General features: G+C 33.8%; 2 protein-coding genes across 7 annotated transcripts; one reads left to right on the top strand and one right to left on the bottom strand.

Moving 5' to 3' along the window:
• The first annotated feature begins 601 nt into the window (after positions 1-601).
• On the top strand, positions 602-5,757 carry LOC111003777 (serine hydrolase-like protein). Of its 3 annotated transcripts, none has more exons than XM_045633733.1 (6): positions 602-1,039; positions 2,145-2,212; positions 3,505-3,774; positions 4,228-4,424; positions 4,802-4,899; positions 5,314-5,757. In XM_045633733.1, the coding sequence occupies exons 2-6, from the start codon at positions 2,149-2,151 to the stop codon at positions 5,603-5,605; spliced, it is 921 nt and encodes a 306-aa protein (XP_045489689.1). In that variant the 5' UTR covers positions 602-1,039; positions 2,145-2,148; the 3' UTR covers positions 5,606-5,757. The 3 variants fall into 3 exon arrangements, with proteins under 3 accessions (XP_045489689.1, XP_045489688.1, XP_045489687.1); XM_045633732.1 differs by having other exon boundaries at positions 602-1,071; XM_045633731.1 differs by having other exon boundaries at positions 1,025-1,130.
• A 4,731-nt stretch (positions 5,758-10,488) lies between these two features.
• On the bottom strand, positions 10,489-17,577 carry LOC111003779 (serine hydrolase-like protein). Of its 4 annotated transcripts, XM_045633712.1 has the most exons (7): positions 17,473-17,577; positions 15,841-15,931; positions 14,132-14,353; positions 13,414-13,575; positions 12,638-12,745; positions 11,420-11,693; positions 10,489-11,012 (listed from the first exon to the last, which is right to left on the bottom strand). In XM_045633712.1, the coding sequence occupies exons 3-7, from the start codon at positions 14,178-14,180 to the stop codon at positions 10,706-10,708; spliced, it is 900 nt and encodes a 299-aa protein (XP_045489668.1). In that variant the 5' UTR covers positions 14,181-14,353; positions 15,841-15,931; positions 17,473-17,577; the 3' UTR covers positions 10,489-10,705. The 4 variants fall into 4 exon arrangements, 3 of the variants coding, with proteins under 3 accessions (XP_045489668.1, XP_022130156.2, XP_045489669.1); XM_022274464.2 differs by lacking the exons at positions 15,841-15,931; positions 17,473-17,577 and adding an exon at positions 14,509-14,666; XM_045633713.1 differs by lacking the exons at positions 15,841-15,931; positions 17,473-17,577 and adding an exon at positions 14,426-14,502.
• Positions 17,578-25,425: the final 7,848 nt, after the last annotated feature.

The raw sequence follows: 25,425 nt of genomic DNA, 5'->3' as shown, positions 1-25,425 counted from the left end.
ATATATCCGAACGACTCGTTTTGTTAGGTCTTAGCATGTCTTTTAAATCTTATAATATGGAATGTGAGTGAGTGAATGAGATAAAAGACTGAGAGATCTGCTATATATTGTTGCTTCATTCTTTATGTACAGCTAAGCAGATTAAATCACGTAGCTCTATGCAGTATCAGTGTTCACAACTGTACGATAATTATCGTAATTGTACGATAATTTCCGTTCTCATGAAAAATTTGATGATTACACAGAAAGCCCAATAATAATTACAGTTTTTAGTGTTAGTGCCATCTGTTGGCTTATTGTTTTATTAGGATCACATGCCGTTGCTTCATGGCGCAATCCTTTCATTGGTTATTACTGTTGTTCAATATAAATTCGAAATGTTGGCACGTTCATGACACTCGAATTGCCCTCGTCCGACGTCTACTCCCAGCTCAAGTCTTGCCATACGTCGAACAATTAATTTGAATTATTATTTTTTCAATTTAAAAAACACAAGTTTACAAGATTTAAACTATAAATCATTTCCTACATACATTATTGCACGTTTTATATGATTTTTAAAAGTATTTTATCCATTTTCCTGACTTTTACGATAATTTTTATCCATGTACGATAATTTTTCGGCCTCTGGTACGATAGTTGCCTGGCTTCAGGTTGTGAACACTGTGCAGTATGCACTATTGTCAGTTGAAAATAAACCACCGCATAATGAACACGTATTTCATTTGCCGCCTGTCTGACTATAAGATATACCAATGTCTAATGGCAAAATAGTGGACAGTACATTTATTGAACTTTATAACATGATAATGATATAAAATGAGATACAAAACACTAGATGAGAAAAACCACTGTATCACATTTAAAAACTTTCAAAACAATTTTAATGGAACTTTAAACAGGCGCGGTAAAGAGTACTGAGTTGTCTTTGGATTTTTGAGAAATTTGTGGACACATTTTCAGTTTAGATTTTATTACGGACTATTGGACGCTGATAACGTAATCTCATTTTATCCAAACGAAACGTCATAACATAATTGTTAGTAAGATAACAACAGTGTGTTCATGAAGGTTTGTGTTGCAATTCTAAAATGTGTTAATATGAGGAATTGGTTGTGTCATTTAAAATCGTAAGTTTTTAAAATGTATTTGCGATCATTACTTATTGATACTGACTGTACTATGTTTAGATTGCTTTATTTGAATTAACAAAACAATACATAACTATACCATTACATTTATATGGTATTAGCGTTGGATCAGCGGGTTGCGCGTGCGACTTTCAACTTCCGGACGCGTCTTCGAATTACGCCTTTGCATCAATGGATTTTCGTCCTAAATGAGCATTTCCACTCGTTTTTACGCCGAAGAAAAAGATCGTGAGGAAGCCGGCATGCTTTAGACCAACTCGACAGTGTGATTATATATACATATAATAAAAAAAAGTGATCATAATTTATATTTATATACTTACATAAATATAAATTATGATCACTTTTTTTTATAGAACAGGAGGCAAACGGGTAGGAAGGAGGCTCACCTGATGTTACCTAAGTGATATCCGCCGCCCATGGACACTCTCAACTCTCAGAGAGCTCGCGAATGCATTGCCGGCCTTTTAATAATTGGTAATTTTAGAAATTACAAATGATCACGAAACAGATGCAAATATCTGAGGCCAAGACTTAAAAGGTATGTTGCTTAATACTGCAACTCCTTACTAGCATCTTGATCGCCTGGCGTAAAAAATATTTTGATTTTATATCATTTGTAAGACGCGGTCGGCAAATAATGGCTGTTTTACACTCTCTCGTACGTTAAAAGAAAAAGTCAAATATCGACATTGTGGCAGGCGTCTTCTTGCCTAAAAAAAATAAAGATTTTAAGAAGGAAGCCAGTTGGTAGACCAACTGAGATAAGAGATACCAACTTGTTATGACGATAAAATTCGTGGTATTTGTGAGTCCGTTGTTCGTAAGTTCTGGATAATGAAAAAAAAGAAGAAGAAATCCCTTCCAGAAGCTCTGAAGTGGGCTTTTACGGATTGACCTCGATGACGTGGATTTTGAAAGTCACATTTGTACTGCTATTAAAATAACTTAGGATAATCAAAGTTTTTCTAACAACTACCTATTTTATCACAGAACAATGAGTACTCTGGCGAATACAGAAAAAAACATCACGATTAAAGCTCAATGGGGACAAATAGCTGGTGAGTAGATTTGTTATAATTTACTGAATAATTTATTGAAATAAAACGTCTTGCTAGTCTATAATTAATATGCAATTAAATAAGTTCCAAATATTATGATTCTGTCCATTCGGTGTCGATACCATTGGTCCGTGGGGTCCTAGCGCTATAAGGCTTTTTAGGGAAATATAAAAAAGGTTAGTCGACATCACAGGAGATCGAAGAGCTGACAGCCACCGATGTTAGTTATAACTTTTTAGTAGATTCTTCTCCGCTCCGAATAAATATTAAAATATCGGATAAGAGATCGAATAACAATAAATAAATAAATAAATTTTACGAATGCATACAGCATGTGGTGTCATCTGTTGACAAAACTAAAGAAAACAAGAATTTGAGGAATTCAAGAATACTGATATTGCGGTGAATAAACAGGCAGTGTTACACATTAGGCATTGATCTTGCCTAATGTGTATCACTTAACATCAGGTGAGCCTCCTGCCCGTTTGCCCCCTGTTCTATAAAAAAAAAACTGTTTTTCTTCTTTCGCAATGCAATAAAACATTTCTTTATTTGCGAAAAAAGTTGGATTAATTTTATCCTTAATGAAATCCTAATCCTAGACTTGCCAGGGATAGGAAGCACTGGAAACAACTGGAGGAGGAAAAGCAAGCGGTACAAGAGGACAGCTGTGCAACAAAACCTTCTTTAAAAACTTTTTTTATATACCTACATATTTTTATGAACATTCTCTTGTATTAGTTGAAATAAAGGCTTTGAAATTGAAACAACGATTCATGTGCCCACAGCTAGGACTAACCTTCTGCAAAGGGCACATGTTATTCGGTATACTAATTTAAAAATACATAGGTTAACGGACCTTTTTCATTGTCCGGTCCAGTTAGCTGGCAAAAGTTATATTATTTGTTAGTGCCTATTACTTATTGTTCAATCGTTTCAATTTAGGGTCACCTGTTAAGACAGGAGCGTTTTTATAAATAAATAAATAAAAAAAAAGAAAATATTCGGAAGTTAACAATTCCAAATAAGAAAGTTTGCGTTTCACGAATAGCGCAGTCTGACAGTCGTGAAACGCAAAAAAATAGTTTTTATCCTACCAATAATAAATTACTAATAATAATAATAATACCAGTAATAAATGTGTGTGTGTTGGGTCTACTGCATTTTCTCTTTTAATTTATATTATGGGCAATAAAGTTCTTTCTTTAGTGGCGAAGTATTTCTAAATGTTTTCCTAACATCATCAACTTATCCTCCTATTTTACACTGAAGTAATATCTTCCCTATTTCAGCTATAACTTGGGGTAATTCGTCAAATCCAGCCGTGCTTCTGTGCCCTGGAAGAATGGTTCCTTGCTCCAGCTTCCGACCGCTAATCAAACAAATGCCTGACTGCTTTTTCTACGTAGCTATCGATCTGCCTGGAAACGGCCTGTCGGACCACCTACCTCCAGGCATCCGGTACACGGTGCTCGATTTAGTGCCATCAATTGTGAAGGTGGTGGAACACTTTAAATGGGAGAAGGTTATGTTTATCGGACATTCTTTGGGGACTGTTATTGGTGAGTTTTTTAATATAGACATCGATAATAGGCATTCGATTCGGTCGACAGTCATGTTATCTGCCTTTTAAGTACACTTTTTATAACGGTTTATTAAAAAAATCGTACAATGGTAATTGGGTAGGAGGCTCACCCGATGTTACGTGATGCCGACCATGGACACTCACATTGCCAGAAGGCTCACAATGCGTTGCTCGTCTTTTAAGAATTGGTATGCTCTTTTGAAGGACCCTAATTCGAATTAGTTCGGAAATGCTTCAGCTGGTTGCACTCAGCAGTGAAGCGCGGCAAAAGCCTGAGAAATACCTGCACGACCGATGTAAAGGGTATCCCCAGTGCTGTCTCTTCAAAGCAAGGTTTTAGAAGCACCCTGAATGAAATTGGTCCCGAATAACTTCAATAGGAAGCTCACACAACAAACAGTGCCTGTAAAAAACTTCAATAAATTTTCAGGTACGTACTTTAACATGGCGTATCCGAACCGTGTTACTCGTTTCGTCCAACTAGACCCCATACCCCTGTACCACACGGTGATCCCAGAGACCTTCGAGGCCTGGTACCAGGAATACTATCGCAGCAATTATGATCACGATCAGTACTTAAAGCATACCAGTGGACGGCATACAGCACCCAGATATAGCTTAGATGATGTAAGTATATACCTACATCTTCAGTAGCTTAGACTGTGAGGCCTTCAGGCCAGGCCTGGTTCGATCCTCCATCAAACCAGGAGCGCTCATTTCCGACCTAATCCTATTCTAGAAAATTGAGGACCATGATAAAGATATCTAGACAGAAAGGCTGCGGATTGTTTTTGACTGGCATAAAAATAATATTAACCTAACCTAAAAACTGGATAAGCATCTTGCAAGTCAATCGTTCGCTCTGTACTTTGTTGAAGATCAACGTCGGTTTCATGAAGCCTTTTAAATCTCACGTGATTGGACAGCCTTCCCTGTACTGAAAAATTACCCAAAAATACTTGTATTGGTAGGCAATTTTGAATGATATCCGTAAATATTTTCAGATAAAAAGGCGACTGATGACAGCCCATAAAATAAATGAAGAAACCCTAGATCATGTGTTAGACAGGTATATTGAACCAGCCGGTGATGGATTGTATAGGTGAGCATTGCACGCTGCCGTTTCTAAGTTCGATTTAGGGTGCAAACGAGCAGGAGGCTGATGGGAAGTATGTACATAGCCGGAGGGCTCGCGAAGTCTTTTAAAGAATTGGTACGCTCTTCTCTTGAAGGAAATGAAATGGGTTCGCAAGACTTCACTTCTTTGTAGGTTATAAAAAATAAATAAGCCAGTGGTGCTACAAATTTTGGCCTCAAATATCCGTACCTGTTTAATGTTCATTTGTCCATCTAAAAGGGGATCAACCTCCTGTGCCTGACACACGCAGTCGTCTTTTTAGGTCTAATACAAGCCGTTTTCCTCACAATATCTTCAACTAAAACCTTTAGGGATGAGAGTCGCACCCAGGACTAGGGCACCCAGCTCGCAGTTATTAGAGTAAAGCATTATTTTCAGGTTCACCTACGACCAACGTATGAAGAACACCACCACGATGCCCTTCTCACCTGACAACTTAAAATTATTCTTGACATCATCCAAAATTCCCACCCTCGCAATCTTCGCCAAATTTGTCATAGACGCGGGAGCATATTCTAAAGTACCTTTCGCTTTCGACACAAAAGCATGGCCGCATGGTAATTACGGGTACAAAATAGTGTCCGGATATCACGACGTGCATATGAGTAACCCTGAGTTAATGGCGGATGATATAGCTAATTTTTTATTACAATCAAAGGCTAAATTGTAATAAGATAGTTGGAGCTAGTAGATCGTTGTAGGCGAAAGAAGGCCTATCGATTTCGTTGAAGGAGGATCTGCTGCAGCTAAAAACCAGCAATTGGTCAGAAATAGAGCAATGATAATTTCCAGTGATAATACATTCGGTTTGAGAAAGATCATCATCATCTATATATATAAAAGAAAGTCGTGTTAGTTACACCACTTATAACTCAAGAACGAAAGAACAGATTTGAGTGAAAATTGGTATGGAGGTAGCTTAGAGCCAGGAGACGGACATAGGATACTTTTTATCCCGTTCGACAGCGTTCCCGTGGGACTTGACATGAAACGTCAGTCACTATAAAAAGTGGTATAACAAATAAGAATCAGACTTGGAATAATAAAACGCAAATGATAGCTATGTAATTGACGTATAATGACAGCTGTGTAATGACGTATATATGACAATTTGATATTTGTAAGAAATCAATATTCAAAATATTTCTATTAAATAAATACGTTTAATTATTTTTACAATTTACAATTTAATTATAATGATAGTGCTATTGCCCATTCGTATAAACAGTGAAGAGAACTATAAAACTCGGTATTGTCGTATGTATACAGTTCATCCAAAGAATGATGAATGTTTCTATTTGTTGTTGTTGTCGAATGACGCATTTAATCGAGTATTGGAACGGGAACGTGAATATGATCACCAGGAATTAAATTTAGTAGTTCAAACGAATGTACCCCTGTTGAAATACCAACAAAAGGAAGTTTATGATACTTTAATGAAGGCAAACGATGATGAAAATGGTGGTTTATATTTCCTAGATGCCCTTGGTGGAACTGGCAAGACATTCCTCATGTCATTAGTTTTAGCAACTGTTCGGGCGAGATCCAACATAGCGGTTGCAGTTGCTTCTTCTGAAATAGCAGCCACATTGTTAGAAGGATGCCGTACGGCTCATTCAGAATTAAAATTACCGTTAAATCTTCAAACTATTGGAGAACCAACGTGTAATATTGCAAAACACTCAGCAATGGCCAAAGTTTTAGCGGCATCGAAAATCATCATCTGGGACGAATGCACAATGGCGCATAAACGTGCATTGGAAGCACTTAACCGAACATTAAAAGATTTACGCAATGAATCGAGATGTTTTGGAGGAGCAATGATTTTACTGTCTGGCGATTTCCGCCAAATACTGCCAGTAATTCCAAGATCTACGGCTGTCGACGAAATAAACGCTTGCCTCAAATCGTCAAATCTATGGCGCTATGTGACGAAACTGCAGCTGACAACAAACATGAGAGTTACATTGCTTACTGATAAAAAAGAAGAAAAAGAATAAAGATGTAGATGACCTGAACTACATAATGGTATGCGTTTGGTGGTTAGAAAATTGAAGAACAATGTAATTTACGCTACGATAATGATAGGAAAATTCAAAGGTGAGGAAGTTCTTATTCCGAGGATCCCGATGATCCCAACCGATATGCCGTTTGAATTTAAAAGACTTCAATTTCCGATACGTCTTGCATTTGCCATGACCATCAACAAATCACAAGGCCAATCCTTAAAAGTTTGTGGTTTAAATCTAGAACATTCATGTTTTTCCCATGGTCAATTATACGTGGCATGTTCACGGGTCGGAAGACCATCAGCGTTGTTTGTTTTTGCGCCTGATAATAAAACAAAAAATGAAAAAATGTGTATCACAAGGTACTTAAGGGAAGAGCAACCTATGTACTAAAATACAGAAATAATAATGAATGATTAATGTAGGTATTTAATTTTTTTGTATTTTTTCCAATAAAAAAACCCAAACTGCTTATTTATTGCCATTAAGGCGGAACAAAGTTCGCCAGGTCAGCTAGTAACTAATAAAAGTATCTACAATATTAGTGTAATAAATTGTTTAGCGATGAAAGAATCTTAGTGAAAGTGTGCATCTAACGTGCGGGGCGTGTTCTGGTCATTGACCTCAAGCGAATGACCTTCTATTCGAAACAGGATTAATAATTTTATCGTACACTAAATTATTAATGTTTTATGATATGTAACACATACAATAATATTAAAATATGTATATAAATATTTGTATACTATACTTACTTTTTATTTAGAACTAGCTGACCTGGCGAACTTTGTTCCGCCTTAATGGCAATAAATAAGCAGTTTGGGTTTTTTTATTGGAAAAAATACAAAAAAATTAAATACCTACATTAATCATTCATTATTATTTCTGTATTTTAGTACATAGGTTGCTCTTCCCTTAAGTACCTTGTGATACACATTTTTTCATTTTTTGTTTTATTATCAGGCGCAAAAACAAACAACGCTGATGGTCTTCCGACCCGTGAACATGCCACGTATAATTGACCATGGGAAAAACATGAATGTTCTAGATTTAAACCACAAACTTTTAAGGATTGGCCTTGTGATTTGTTGATGGTCATGGCAAATGCAAGACGTATCGGATTTTAAATTCAAACGGCATATCGGTTGGGATCATCGGGATCCTCGGAATAAGAACTTCCTCACCTTTGAATTTTCCTATCATTATCGTAGCGTAAATTACATTGTTCTTCAATTTTCTAACCACCAAACGCATACCATTATGTAGTTCAGGTCATCTACATCTTTATTCTTTTTCTTCTTTTTTATCAGTAAGCAATGTAACTCTCATGTTTGTTGTCAGCTGCAGTTTCGTCACATAGCGCCATAGATTTGACGATTTGAGGCAAGCGTTTATTTCGTCGACAGCCGTAGATCTTGGAATTACTGGCAGTATTTGGCGGAAATCGCCAGACAGTAAAATCATTGCTCCTCCAAAACATCTCGATTCATTGCGTAAATCTTTTAATGTTCGGTTAAGTGCTTCCAATGCACGTTTATGCGCCATTGTGCATTCGTCCCAGATGATGATTTTCGATGCCGCTAAAACTTTGGCCATTGCTGAGTGTTTTGCAATATTACACGTTGGTTCTCCAATAGTTTGAAGATTTAACGGTAATTTTAATTCTGAATGAGCCGTACGGCATCCTTCTAACAATGTGGCTGCTATTTCAGAAGAAGCAACTGCAACCGCTATGTTGGATCTCGCCCGAACAGTTGCTAAAACTAATGACATGAGGAATGTCTTGCCAGTTCCACCAAGGGCATCTAGGAAATATAAACCACCATTTTTATCATCGTTTGCCTTCATTAAAGTATCATAAACTTCCTTTTGTTGGTATTTCAACAGGGGTACATTCGTTTGAACTACTAAATTTAATTCCTGGTGATCATATTCACGTTCCCGTTCCAATACTCGATTAAATGCGTCATTCGACAACAACAACAAATAGAAACATTCATCATTCTTTGGATGAACTGTATACATACGACAATACCGAGTTTTATAGTTCTCTTCACTGTTTATACGAATGGGCAATAGCACTATCATTATAATTAAATTGTAAATTGTAAAAATAATTAAACGTATTTATTTAATAGAAATATTTTGAATATTGATTTCTTACAAATATCAAATTGTCATATATACGTCATTACACAGCTGTCATTATACGTCAATTACATAGCTATCATTTGCGTTTTATTATTCCAAGTCTGATTCTTATTTGTTATACCACTTTTTATAGTGACTGACGTTTCATGTCAAGTCCCACGGGAACGCTGTCGAACGGGATAAAAAGTATCCTATGTCCGTCTCCTGGCTCTAAGCTACCTCCATACCAATTTTCACTCAAATCTGTTCTTTCGTTCTTGAGTTATAAGTGGTGTAACTAACACGACTTTCTTTTATATATATAGATAAGGTTTTTTATACTTTGATACCATTTTATCCATGGATCCTTCACGTTTTTGTCTATATATCCATTTTTGTTGAAGCCATAACTAATGAAACAACATTGTCATAACATCTTTATTACCACAAAACCCGTATTGTAAGTAGTATATTAACATATAATTTTTTTTATATATTTATGAGTAATACAATTATAAAAATAAACTTATAGACTAGGTATAAATGTGTATTAATTCAGTCTGATTTGTTCTATAACGTTAATTTGCTATGTAAACTTCATTGGTAGCAAAATATTTTACGAAGGTGCATAGGTTACGCTGTATAGAAGCGAGGAGCCTATTTTTGAAGTTATACTTCTTTAGGCGCGTTTTGAAAAATTTTACGATGCGCGCGCACCGTGACACAAAATTAACAGAATGAAGTTAGGTCTAGGTGGCATGAAAATCGAGAACAATGTTCAAGTTGTATATTCTAGTATTTTTTATATTTAGAACGTGTTTCGTAATATATGTACAGTACAATTAAACAGTGTGAATAAATAAATAGTATTTTGGTATTTTTAAATCAATTTCATATACGGCGGTGATTGTATTTACAAATAAAATCTTTTTGATTAATTGTATTATTTATCGCTAATCACTGCTTCAATTTAGTTTTTTTTTTCGATACGCCAAAGAATTATAACTTCTAACGCGTGTACATAACACAGTATTTTTTAATTATTAATTTGTAAACATTTATTTTTACTGCTGTACCCTATGGGCCCACTTCCCTATTACTACTATTTCTTTCTTTTCTATAAACTTTCTTGTCACAATGTTTGTCCTCAATGGACTCCTAAACCACTTAACCGATTATAATAAAATTCGCACACCATATGCAGTTCGATCCAACTTGAGAGATAGGATAGTTTAAATCTCAAATTATAGTCGCAATTTTATTTTATTGCAAATTATTTGTTTATTATTTGATACAATTCTAACAGATGGCGCTGAGTTAAAGGTAGTTTAGTTTAGGTCCGTGTCGTGGTACCAACGTTTCACATAAGTTCTCCTACGGTTTCCCTTGATTAATTTACTACTATGTAATATAACAAAAACCTTAGCCACAGCAACGCTTGGCCGAGTCTTCTAGTATATTCATAAATATCTGACTGCCCTCATTTTGACATGTGACTATATAGCAAAAATAAAAAAAAACAATTAAACAAAAATTTTTTTCGCGTCTCACGACGATAATATTTATCTAATAATAAACAAACTTTGTTCGTATTTTTTTAATATCTTAATAACAAAATTTAAAAAAAAAATCTATAATTTCGAATTAACAAAATCAGTGTCTAAAAACACCAACAATTCGTTTATAAATCTCTCTGGATTCGTCAAATGCACATCATGGCCGCCTTCGACCCAAATGACATTGACATTTTTATTCCTGTCTGACATATGGGACATTATTTTGACAGATAGGTTTGACTGCTGGTAGTACAGATCTGCCATGACGCTAGCACAAATAAATAAGGACGGCGTCCGATGTTGGGAAAATAAATCTATATAAAATTGTTGTGGAAGTGAATTAAATCCGGGGGTGATTTTGTAACGCCTATCCCAGGATAATCTGAAATAAATATTATTCTCTTAAAGATAATATTGAAAAGTGTATTAAAATTGCTCTCGTAAAAGGATGTCTATGGGCGGAGGTAAACACTTATGTTAACCTTTGTCATGTGTGAGCTGTCAGCTGTCAAAAAATAAAAATAAATTAAAATTGTACACCAGTTGGACACTTTTCAAATATATTTAAGACTTGAAAATAAAATATACGAAGAATTGTTTTTTAAATCGGTTAAAAATAGTTACATTTGAAAAATTTTATCTTGAAGAATTCTGGAGGGGATTCTTTTTTTTTATAGGCCGGAGGCTCACGTGATGTTAAGTGGTACCGCCCATGGACACTAAATGCCAGCGGCTCGCGAGTGCGTTGCCGGCCTTTTAACATTAAGGCCTTACAGACATTTGTCTCACCTATACAAATTGGGCCCCGTTTCCACCAGACACCTCGACAGTACCACCTCCGCTTCCTCCTCATTGATAGCCCTCGCATTGAGAACGGACCTCATCGCCTGCTCTTTCGTATACTCCCTCTCACTATCGTATTTATGGTAATTATCATAAAAAATCTGATATGACTTGAAAAAACCTTCATAATTTATCGCATTGCAATATTCGAGGGACGGTCCCGAATCCAAATAGACCGCTTTTTTCACTCGTTTTGGGTATATTGAAGCGTAGTACAGCCCTAAAAAATATATACATTTTAAATGCCATTTACGTTATGTACCTAAAATTTTAGTTCATTATTATGGTACATTTTTGATCATCACTTAATATGGCCAAATATAATGATTTATTGACAAATACCAAATAGTTTTAAATTTTAATGATAATTTCGGAGAAAGACAATTACAGATAGTTGAAGGTTGCAAAATCCCAACGCCTATTGGAGAATTCGATTGCCCTAAACGTAATAGTGATAAACTTCGCTTATATATATTTCAGGAATATTTTTCCAGAACTGTTAGTTTTAATGATTTGTATATAAATGTAATTGAATTTTTATGGAATTCATCAAATATATAATTTCTGGGTCTAAGGGATGCTTTATTTAGTAGAGGATTTATTTTTCATCTGTTGTAACCACTCGCGTACAACAATAGAATATATGCGAAATAATTAAATATTATGAAACAACTGCTAAATAACTAACTGTAATTGCTGTAGACAGGGTGATGTTAATGTGTGAGATAGTTTAATGTAAATGTTAAAGAGAGTGTAATGTAAATATTGAAGATAGTAATGTAAACATTGAAGAGAATGTAATGTAAATGTTGAAGAGAATTTAATGTAAATGTTGAAGAGAGTGTAATATAAATATTGAAGATAGTAATGTAAACATTGAAGAGAATTTAATGTAAATGTTGAAGAGAGTGCCTAGTCTCCGGGCGTAAATCGGACGACTTAGAAGTGAGCAAAATGCACGCCTTTGGCTTGGACAATCTAAATTAAAATAAAATAGCAGATAAGTAGTAGTAGTGGTAAATAGATTTTGTCTAGTTTAAGTCTACAGAAGTCTGTAGGTAATTAAATATTTATACAAAATCTTCAATCAATTTTACTGCCCTATTACACAAATTTTCTTTACATTGTATTTTTTTCAATAAATAAAATATATTTTAATCTTACCCTGTTCAGAGCCAAGAGAATGGCCAATATAAGTGAACTGATCCCATCCCAAATGTTGTACAACCAAATCTATGATGGGTACACCAACGAAACGGGAAAGGGCCATACCTACAAATAAAATATAATAAGATATTGTATAACAAAAAGCTATTTTTAAGTATCATACCTGATTAGCTTATAAAAAATGCAGTTTTGTGGTTATAAATATTCCACTATAAAATAGTAAATCATAATTTCTAAGTACTAAGCCATGATTTCCAGGCTAATCAAAACAACCTTTATAAAACTCTTATAAACAAATTCAACATACGAAAAAAATTTAATGATAGGTTTTAGCAAAAAATTACTAGGAAATTGTTAATGAAAAACAGTAAGTAAATTTTCCAAAGCATAATGAAAAAAGTTGATACTCAAATTCCAAATAAATTAAATAAAATTGATAAATTTTATGAATTTTCAATTCACAAAAAAATTGCCCTCCTGTGGGCATTTGAACCTGGACAAAGAACTAATGAATTTTAATTTCCATGATGTAATTGTCTTGTAACACAAAATATTCAAATCTAATGTGTAAGAGAAACATATACAGGGCACATATCACCTCTATTAACAAAGATGGTGAATGAAATGTTTATTTTTAGTATCATATTGCCTGAGCAAATAACTTACAAAAAGGAGCCCCCATTTCATTATTTTAAAAATATATTGGTAATATATATAGCATGTTACTCCTGAATAATGTTTCATTCTAATCTCAAAGAAATTCATTACCACACCTTTTGGGAAAGGATCTGACTTGCCATTACCCGGCAAATCAACCAGGACACAATAATACTTTGCAGGTATCAACTTTAGTAGAGGTAAAAATGTGGCTGCACTGTCTAGGCGACCATGAACAAACAATACTGGTTCTCCACTGGTATTACCATATGACAACACTGAAAATTAAAATTTTATATAAATGTAACTGTTGCAACATTATGTAACTCATAATCAGATTAATCATATTATATATATTTTTGTAAATTTATATGTAGTTGTCTCATATTCCTAGGGGATATTGTTTTGCTGATTTTTTCTTTCACATACAAGTCTTATTTGCCATAGCAGTATGAAGGAATTGATTAAGCGAGGACTTTCAAATAATAACTCTAAGAACAAGATTCCATGTATTGATGAAAGGAAGACAAATTAATGTAGGGATATTCAGTACCTCTCAACCTAAAATAGTTATTGTTTCACAGATATTTAAACAACAGGCTGCCAACATAATGCAGTATGTCCCTACCAATTTAAAAAGGGGAACACAACATTATTATCAGTTGAGACTTGAGAGTAAACATATTTTACATATAAGATAATGAATTGAGTGTGGTAAAAGCATAAAATTAACTGTATGCATTTCATACATTGTACAGAAGACTTTTGAAGCATAATGTCTAGTAACAGACATTAAGATTTAAAGGATAATAGGTACTTAATAGTGCTACTTACATGCAATATTTCCCCATGGGACTTTTAAATTCCACTCTTTCAATTCCATATTAGTAACAATATTATTATTATTACAAACCGTAATTATATTCCAACTTTATATAGTTATTTTACACATTTTAAATGGGTTTGGTCACCAGAATATCACAGTAGTGGTTTTTAAATAATGAGGAAAATATTCGTTGAAGTTCTTACAGCAGTGAGTAATAATTAAAATTATATCTGTAATAATGAAACAGACACAATAAGTTTTTAAGTCAAAGATCAAAATACAACTACTTAAGTTATAAGTACACTAATTTTGTCTGTCATTTCCACACGATCAAGGTCGAATTCAGATAGTAATAGAGTAGGTAATGTTATTAATTGTACATTACATTATTTGTTTTTATCCGGTTCATACTTCATACTTAATTCCAACATAGTTCAAAATCCATCGACCAATGATCAATCATCAAAGGTCAAAATCCCTGCCAAGTGCCAGTCAGTGCCACTGCCACGGATTCCCGCGTTGTTAATTTCATGAATGTCAAATGTCCAATATACATTATCAATGTGTCATTCTTGGTCACGCGGGTTCTAGAAGATTAGTGATTAGAATAATTCTAATCACTAAAATTCAATTATTGAATTTTATTGAAAACTTAATTTAAATAAATATTGTAAATAAAACAATAAAAATAAAGTTTGGACCGTATATTTCGTAAATAATATCTCAATAACAATCGATCTAGAAGCCTTAAATCAATATCTGTTATAACGCCATCTGTTAACATATGAATATTATTTTCATGATTAGATTTCGCGCGGTTTTGGCAATCTTGCAGTAAATTTGGGATAAAATGATTAATATTTTCTTCGATGTACAGGCCTATTTTCAATTTGTCATTTTTTACTTTTTTAAAGTAAGTTGACCTGCAAGCAACACAATACATTTAGTCCGTTATTTACTATAAATAGAATAGATTTTTTTGCTTTATCATTATAAAATTATGTAACCATGCTATTTCCGCAGTTTTAATAAGAAAAAATTTAGACAGCAATTGTTTTTGTTTATCATCAGTTCCTTTCCTGAGATACTTTTAGCCTTAAAATTAAAAACAAAGTAAACGTGTCACAAGTGAAATATCTTTGTAAATTAATTATTACTAAGGAAAAAGTCCCGATAGATGATCATGTACCAGTATATGATCACTCCATATATTTGTATATCTATATTCACACTGTTTACACACTGTATACGTGCTAATGATATGATAAATAAATAAAAAATCTCCGTATACTGCACAAGACATTATGCGACAGAATTTCCATCTAAAGTTCTAATATGTAAATACTAAACGAATACATAAACCTTTTTTTCTCGATCTCCCATACTCTCTTTCTCAATCTTTCTCATTATAGCTCTCTCTCACCACCTTTCGTTCCATGGCACTGTGCGTGATGCGACGTTCGCTTTAACTCAATCTCTCTCTCGATAATTCTCACTAGCTTGCTTTTTGCTTCATGCTACCTTCACCCTTTTTCACTCTCTCTCTCTTAATCGGTCTCAATCGCTCTCTCCCTTTTCTTCGACAATATCGCGTTATAAATATAATTAAATAAAAAAGTAATTCACGTGATTAATCTTTAACAATAAAACTTTCTTTTCAACGAGCGAGTGACGTTTAACAAGCGAAATTATATGAAAAGCAAAATAAATAATTCACCTTTTTTTCAAGCATCTATCAAATTTTGACAGCCAACTGTCGAAATCCGTGTACATCTCATCAAAACTCAACTTCTGTGACGCTGTTGTATCTGCAATAAAATAGATATAAACATCTTATACAATTATTGATTGAATTTGAATACTTCGATTTTGTCAACAAAACATTGTTTTCTATTACTACGGTGTCCATGAATTATCTAATAATTAATATTCCGCCGCCACTGCCTATTTTGCGTTAATTAAATCTACTCGATTTTACCTCATGGCATTGGCGCCCTGCGTGATGCGCGCTCTAAGACCTAAGTACAATTTCCCCCCGCGCTTCCCTTCACCCCTTTCTCTAGTCCTGCAGGCACGCGCGCATTTAGATATGTATTAATTTGCCGCGCTTCGCTCATGGACTTAGGTCTGATTGCAAATTACCACAGAGAAAAAAAAAATTTGCCGCGCAAAAATGAGACGTCACTACGTATCCTCTATTATGCGGGTGTCCTTGTTTACAGTTACTAAAGTTTGAGTTTGACGTAGTAATGGTCAGGGTTATTATATATATGGAATTATTATATATGCATTGGAATTTGGAAAGGGCTATGAGCTACTTGTGTGTGTGTTTGTATGTAGATATGTATGCTGTAAATTGACGTTTAGAGCAACTGCTTTGTTTCAGGCAGTTGTTGCAAAAATGACAGCTTCCTTTTGTTTTCTTGACGTAGATAAAAGAGCAGCACCTAGTGGCTTGAGCGAGGGCCTCACTACCCTAAAATCATGCTTTCGGATCACATCTATGAATTTAATTTTCTATGTTTACATTTAACACGGCGTATGCCAGACATAAAGGACTGATATATGTACGTGCCATTTAACTGAGATATACAAAAACTTTTTTTTTCTATTAATCATACTAGAATAGATCAGGCAGAATCAATCCAGGTGACCACATAACACAGCTTAGACAATAAATGCATATTATCTGTTAATCTGTTATAATTTATAGCAAGCACTTTCATATCAAACTCAGAACATTTTTTGTAGGTAATTGAACCCAGTTTATATATAGTTAATTAGTCTATAGTGATTACGAAGGACAAAGGACACTCAACTGCCATACATACACAGATCATAGTCGGGACTTACTGTCTTGGTCGTCAAAAGGGTTTTTTTAGTATTAAACCTATCAAGCCTATCAATAAAAAAACATTGGTTTACTATAAATCTTCTATTTAGTTATTAAATTATCAGCCATTGTCGAACTACAATAATTCAATTTTATATAAAAGTAACACGGTAGACTTTATACCCGCAATTGACAAAGGAAAAATTTTAAAATTTTGTTTAACAACTCGTGAACAGAAAATACGATATTAAAAATGAAAACGAGTATAGTTCATTAATGTAAAGTGTGTTTTTTGACAAAACATTTATTATTTATTTATTTATTTCATACATTTTCTCAACGCAAAACACAAAATATTTTTACATTATAATTGTATTTCAAATAAACAAAGCGATAAAATAAATTTTAAAAATGGAATGAATCGTCATTTCACTGAGAACAACAATGAATACGCAATTAAAATTCGAAATTCAAAACACTTGGGGCAATGACAGTTGTCATTCATAGATAACTCACCATTAAAACACAATTCCATTGTGATTTAAAGAAATTGTAAACAACATTCAACAACACGGCACGGAGATTTTGTAAACACTGATGTGATAGTATCCAAGCGCGATGATTGTGCACTAGTGAGGTCACATTGTGCTGAGCGAGTTATCGATAAAATTATTAAAATAAACATTTATAAAATGGTCACAGGATTTTTTAATGTATTATAATTTCTTAGTAATTATTAATTAACATTGTTTAGTTTAATAGAAGAAAAAAGGTCTATATGTTTTTTAATACTCTTTAAAGTTAAAGTCTATATTTTGAATTTATTTAATTTAACATTCACTGATGCTATGAGAGTCCTAAGTTCAATTCCCAACGAAAACATAATTGGTAGGGATGCATTAAATATTACGCTAGATTAGAGAATTAAATTAGAAAGTGAATACCAATTGGATCTAGGTTGTATGTTTAGGTGGCGTGTTATCTAATGTATAATTTATTTCGTAAAATAGCATAAATTATATATAACAAAAAAATATTATATGTACTAAAGATATATCTTTGGTATAATTGCTTTTTTTAAACATATACACAAATAGAGGAAAGAATCAAAACAAGATATTAAATACATTTAACTGAGTAATACCTAATTCGGCTGTGTTATTGTGTCAAAATGAGGGTATGTACGTAAGGTTTAGCGCTATGGATATTCTAAATATGTATACTCCTTTTTAGCTTATATATATAACTAGCGACCCGCCCCGGCTTCGCACGGGTGCAATGCTGATACTAAATACACTGTACTCTACAGAAAATCTGTGAACGTTGTATATAAAAATGTGGGTTATCCATAAGAGATAGACATATACCATCACGGTCTTTCTGTAGACCTTTTCAATGTGTACAATACTTAGTACATTATTTTGATAAAACTCGTAGGCTTCAGCCTGCGTTTGCAATGTAAGGGGAAAAAATGTAATTATTTACGACATCACATTAGAAACCTCAAAAATAACAGTACTTCTCCACTATTTAATAGATTTTATATACATATAAACCTTCCTCTTGAATCACTCTATCTATTAAAAAAAACCGCATCAAAATCCGTTGCGTAGTTTTAAAGATTTAAGCATACAAAGGGACATAGGGACAGAGAAAGCGACTTTGTTTTATACTATGTAGTGATTACCGATTTATTAAATATTTATTTACTACCTTGCATAGATTTTATGGATTTTGACAAGGATTTTTGTGACCTTTGACAATAATAATACCTAAACCTTTCTCAGTAACCACTAACTGGTGAAAACGGTTCATAAATCAGTTCCGAAGATTATCGTCTTCAAACAAGCCAAATGACCGTTGTACTTCCTGTAATAATATGATAATTAACACACTATTACTACTAAATACCCTCAAATTTAAAATATATACAGTATTAACAATATTCTTAACCGAAATAGTGATATTATGGAATAAAAAATAATACAAAGAAAAATGAAAACAAATTTTGAAAGTTCGGATCCTTTCTCAGTGTCCTTACTGCTGGCATCGTTTCCTCGCTGTATTGCAATAGTTTTTTTTTATAGAACGTGAGGCGAACAGGCAGGAGGCTCACCTGATATTAAGTGATATCGCCGCCCATGGACACTCTCAATTTCAGAGGGCTCGCGAGTGCGTTGCCGGTCTTCGATGAGCGACGAAAGCACCAGCTCTAGGATCGCCGGTACTATGAGTATCTACCAGAGGTACAGACTGAGTATTTTCCTGAGGTTTTTGGACTTGTCTGAGGGATGAGAAAGGGGCTGACGTCCACACAAGTATCATCCCAGCCCGTCCCATCATCTAAGGATTTCATGATATCTCATTCGTGCCTAGTATATAGCAGCGGTGTATAATATCGTTGAGCGCGACGTGGCGAGAATAATGACCTGCATTCTTTTGGCAATGGGGGCCTAAATTGTAAGTAGCCTTGGGCACGAAGGCTGACGGCAACGCAGAGTGATTGAGGGTCCAAAAGTGGTCCAGTGCTTGGGACTGACCTCACTGACCTTTAAAGGTATTTGAAGACGATTCAAATTGAAATATCCTTCATTATTCAATCTTAGTTGAAATGTAATTAAAAGATAAAAATAATTATGTTTTTATCGCATAACGATAAGGTTCTCTTTACATCCTAAAAAATGTCCTATTTCTGTTGTATTAAATCATTACCCTCGTAACTCTTTAACTTAAATTCCATTCATTTAAATTCTTAAAAGGCCGGCAACGCACTCGCCAGCTCTCTGGCATTGAGAGTGTCCATGGGCGGCGGTATCACTTAACATCAGGTGAGCCTCCTGCCTGTTTGCCCCCTGTTCTATAAAAAAAATACACAAAAAAGAACGAGCAACAAATCCGAGGTTATTGAATAGAACATAAAAAATAGTGGGGTTTAAACCTTAAGCAAAATGGACAATCCATCGGTAGAAAACTACTATCCATCAATCAATAATCACAAATTAGAACACTGAAGTATTTCCGAACCAATTCGACTTAGGGTCCTTCAAGAAAAGAGCGTACCAATTCTTAAAAGGCCGGCGCGCTTGCGAGCCTTCTGGCAGTGCGAGTGTCCATGGGCGTTCTGTAACATAAAAAAGAAATAAAAAACGTGTCCCATGTCCACGATGCACTTCTAAATATTGAGCCGATTTTGTCTTGAGTTTCCTGAATTAATAATAACGATATGATTTCTATTTTCCGAAAAATTTGTAGGTATATCGAAGCTCATCCTTATTAAAATTAACCAAGACAGATGAATGTTATAAGTACATATTAATCAAAGGAAAGACAACGTTCAGTTGATGACGTGAAGGTCGCGAGTTCGATACCCTCGTAACTGTTATTTCCATTTCGGTGTTTAAATTATACATACCGTATATGCACATATATTGCCGCGCACCACCACTTTGTGGAACCAGCTGCCCACTGAATTATTTCCGAACCAATTTGACTTAGGGTCCATCAAGAAAAGAGCTCACCAATTCTTAAAAGGCCGGCAATGCACTCGCGAGCCCTCTGGCATTGAGAGTGTCCATGGGCGGCGGTATCACTTAACATCAGATGAGCCTCCTGCCCGTTTGCTTTTGCTTTCCGTTTGTTCTAAAAAAAGAAAACTTAAAAAGTAATATAGCATTTAATTTAATTTATTTGTCAATTTAATATCCAGCTCGCCAGCTTGTCAAATGTGTATTTAAATTTATATGTAATAAATGTTAGAAGTATCGGCATAGTTTATGTATATGAACAAGCACTAGATAACTAAATATACGAGAGGCTATGCCATAAGAACTTTAAAACCCCTAAACACTACAGATGTGTAACACATAAATAGTAAATATATAAATAAATATTTGTCTGCACCAAGAGACTTTAGGCATCAGACGGATCCTTGGGTCAGAGGTTCAAGGTCATGTCTCACCACAATAATTCAGGGCAATATTCAAATGTGATTTATTAATATAAAACAACATACATACAGTACTCCTGAGACCTTGAGATCACGTTTAACAAAATAAAACATCTCGGTTTCCTTTGTTTATTAAACCACTCCTTATATGGAAATTGTATTCGTTTTTACAACAAACTCCCAAGCGAAATTAGAGAATTATCACTAAATAAATTCAAAGCCCTCGTTAAAAGTAAATTAATCAATAAAGCTTTTTATAAATGTGACCAATTTAATAATCCTAATCCTTGGGATTGATTTTCTCCAGTATAAACAATTTGTATTAAAAACTTGGCGATTGAAAAGAGTGGCGGAAAGTTTCTTGCCCGTTCTTCTTGTCCGCTCTACGCCCTTGACTTGCGAACTGGTAGTAAATGTAAATTTACAATTAATTTAATTTTTTTTGACGTTCATAAGCGTACTTGTTTACCTAGATGAATAAAGATATAATGTTTGTTTGTTTTATTCTTGTTTATCTGTTTTTAGGTCATCATTATTACCTTGAACTAGCTGCCCCCGCGAACTTCGTTCGCATAATTATGGTTTAAGTTTTCACTTAGCCTACCTTTTTAGCTGTAGCAATTTGATGAACTACCCCATACTGACTTTTTCTCCATAAAAACCTCCAAATTCAATGAATACCAAAAAGAGAAATTCTAAACATTTTTTATGAAACATTACGAATATGTTTCATAAAATGTTTAATTTAAATAAATATTAAAAGCATAATGAACCAATGTCTATCTATCAATCTACACATGTAGTATCAGTATTGCCAGATGAAAAGTAAATGTTGCATAAATATGAGATAATAATTTCCTGTTGACCTCACGCACTCTTCCTGCATCACGTACATTTCAAGAATTGCAACATAATCCAATTGTAAAGAAACTTATGCCAATGGACTTTGTATCCGGCTGATAAATAAATTTAAAAAAAACTAAAGTAACTGATATATATTTTAAACTAGCGGACCCGACATTGTCCTGTCGGTATGAATATTATAATTGAACAGGCGACGTGGTCAGGCCATGTGAAAAAAATGCATTTTCAAGCCACAAAAAACTCCGATCGAAGATTTTAAACGAGATTTATTTTTCGTTACATCAAAAAAGTGTGAATTGTAAAAAATGCTATCGTAACAAAAGTCGGGATTAAAGGACTTAATATGGTGGTTACTTTGGTATGGTATTCTTAACATTTCTAATTTACCGCGCAATTTTCTGATTTTTATTACAAGAACCTTCTCCTGACACTAACAAACACAACAAAAAAAGAATCAGCGACCAACGGAAATAGAGATTCATTTTTATATAAAAACCTGCTTTTCATCAGCATTGCACCCGTGCGAAGCTGGGCGGGTCACATATCTTTGAATTACTTTATTTAAATTAATACCATTGTCATTTTTTTCTGCAGATTTTTTACATTTCGGTAAACTGTGTGAAAAACAAAATTAATTACTATTGTTCATTAGTTTAAAATGTTTCTTTTATATTATTTGTGAATAATAACAAATTCATTAATTCATACACAATAGTATATTCTTAATTATTTCTCTTTTTTGTAAAATCTAACAGAATTTTGTATAACCTCTTTAGGTCTTGGCCTCAGATTTCTGAATCTGGTTCATGGTCATTTTTGAAATTTGAAATCTAATTGGCAAGTAGGTAGGTCAGCCTCCAGTGCCTGACACACGTCGTCGACTTTTTGGGTCTAACATGTCGGTTTTCTCACGATGTTTTCCTTCACCGTTCGAGCAAAGTTAAATGCGCACATAGAAAGAAACTCCATTAACCGTGGATCGAACCTACGACCTCAGGTATGAGAGTCGCACGCTGAAGCCACTAGGCCAACACTGCTCGTACAAAATAAATAGAACTAAAAAATTTAAAATTAAAAATAAACTCATAATATCAATATGCCTTTATGTTTCAGTGTCTAATATTGCTATATGTATTCGTAAATTTATTTTCGTGTTTATCACATTGATCGAGTAATATGGTCCAATATGATGTTATTAATTTAATTCAAACAATATATGTTTCATCAAGAACAAATAAATCGCATGAATAGTTCTTTAAATTCCTTAGTATTCATGTAGTGTTGAATAGCAGAGTGTTCTAGTGAAAAACGAATTATTCGCAAAAATACAATTTAGACTAATGAAATTATACATACATTGTGTGATAACCGTAAATAATGCATGCTATATATGAAATATATAGAACTTGTTTAATATAAAATTAATATTATTTTAACATATAATTGATTAAATTTGTGTAGCTTAAAAGTGGCAGTTCTTCGCTGTATCTATTGCGATGCTTATTTGTTGAGGAAAACACCAGGTCTGAGGTCAATTACTCTCTACCAGGCGCCAATTTAAGCAATAAGTTGCGCATTTGTACCCGACGGCCCAAGAGTCTACATTCGTAAAGGAGCAAAAAATAATTTTTTAGGCAATGAAAATGTGACGTGTTTGACCTGTAAGATAATTCAAATATTAATAATAACCTACGTCATACGCTCTTACACCTCGTTCATAATAGCAAGATGCACAGTTAAAAGATGGACAAAGGTTTAAGACAAGTACCTATATACCAAGGGGATAATGAAGAGAAGGGAACACAGGCAACATTTTTAATAAAACATGTGGCTACTTGATTGCCGACTCTATGCCGAATACAATGAATACAAAAAAACTTTTAATGTAGGGCATGACTGTAAAATGTATATATGTTGCAGTAAACTAGTTCAATCAGAAAGTTAATTGAATCACTAGAGATTAAAGATCGACATTCAATCAAGTCGCTAGCATTTTGATTGAGATAAAGTGTCGTAAACGTTTAACCTCTGATCTGTATGATGCAATTCCACTCTGGACGTAGGTGGAGCCAGTTGGCTTTTACGAGAAGGTTTCAGACAGTAAAGCGCCTTTGTATCTTCCGTTTTTTTTTTAAACATTCCTCCCTTTAGATAAAAGGTAGAGCAGCAGCATCTTCCTTCATCTATGTATGTTTTTACTATATCAATATACTTCTCAGTTAACGCTGTAGAGGTGAGGAAAATTAATAAAGAAAATGGTTTGCAATTACCGTCATTATGATAACATTATTAGGAACACATGCACAGTTAATTAATTTCATAATAACCAGAGACCCGGCCCAAACCGGGTTGGGTTCAAGTGTAGAGGCCCTAATTCATGATTTAATTGCGTCTGACTCCAGGGCTAGTGCCTTCCCCACTCAACGAATAATTATCGCAATACAGCTAGAAATGCCAGCATTAAATGTACAATGCCACATAAACTTTTTAATTTAATGTGTTAAATTTTCTATTTGTCAATTTTTAATAATAATGAAGATTAATTTTAAGAATATTGCAAAAAATGTTTGTATAATTTAATAAATTAAATAAATATATATAATTCTAGTAGTCTATGAAAATATATATCGATTATCGACACGAGAGCATCACTACAATACCGGTTCCTGTGATTTCACTTTCCTAACAAAATAATAAATACTACATCACGTAACGCTGACGTAAGTTTACGTTAGCGAGAATTCTATCAAATCAATTAATTAGTTAATTACAATGCATAGGGTAAGTTACTTTGTCAGTCAATAGACAATAGATAAAGGTCCCAAAAAGCCTAAACAAATGGTCTAATGAAAAGTCATTAGTGACATAAGATACAGAATCTTCTATTAACGTTAGTTTATAGAAGATTCTGTCTTTGTGTACTTTTTGCGTCTAATATTAATGCGCATATACGATATATCGAACCTACGATCTCAGAGATTAGGATCGCACACTCAAGGGATTCCAAAATATCAAAACAAAAATAATTTTTTAATACAGTTGCTCAAAAAGTGGCATATTGCAGGGAGGTAAAGCGTTCGGAAAGAGGGCTATTACACACTCGTGCTTTTTCTTTGCCATTCCCGCACTCGTGCGTTTTCTTTGCCAACTGTCAAAACAATGTGTATTAAAAAGAAAAAACAAACCACGAAGGTTTTATTAAAAAAATTCATAGAAGTTTTTATGATATATGAATTCTAAATATTATAATAATTGTATTCAATAAGTTCGGTTAGGTTTCTTTTCATTTCATATCAAATAAAAAAAATATTAAAAAGAATTTTATAATATATGCAAATACGTATTTTTAAAAAGTTTACTAATAATTGGATTCAATAAGTTAGGTTAGGTTTATTTTATTTCATATCAAAAAAATATTTTAAAAAGAAAAAACTAACCATGAAGTTTGTATATTTATTAAATATTTTAAAAAGAAGCTACTATTTGTTTCAATATCAGATTTAATGATTGGACTCAATGAGTTAGATTTGGTTTTCTTTCAATAAAAATAGTCTACTGAAGAATTGGCTGTATGGGCCAAGTTCCCTTTGCCTACCCAGAATGGGTGAAGAAAAGAAAAAACAAGCTTTGCTCATATTCTTTGCGGTTGGCGCCATTTT

The sequence above is a fragment of the Pieris rapae genome, chromosome 24 (genome assembly GCF_905147795.1).
Source record: "Pieris rapae chromosome 24, ilPieRapa1.1, whole genome shotgun sequence".
Classification (NCBI taxonomy): Eukaryota; Metazoa; Arthropoda; class Insecta; order Lepidoptera; family Pieridae; genus Pieris; species Pieris rapae.
Note: the sequence above shows the minus strand (reverse complement) of the source record. Positions and strands in the feature narration are given on the sequence as shown.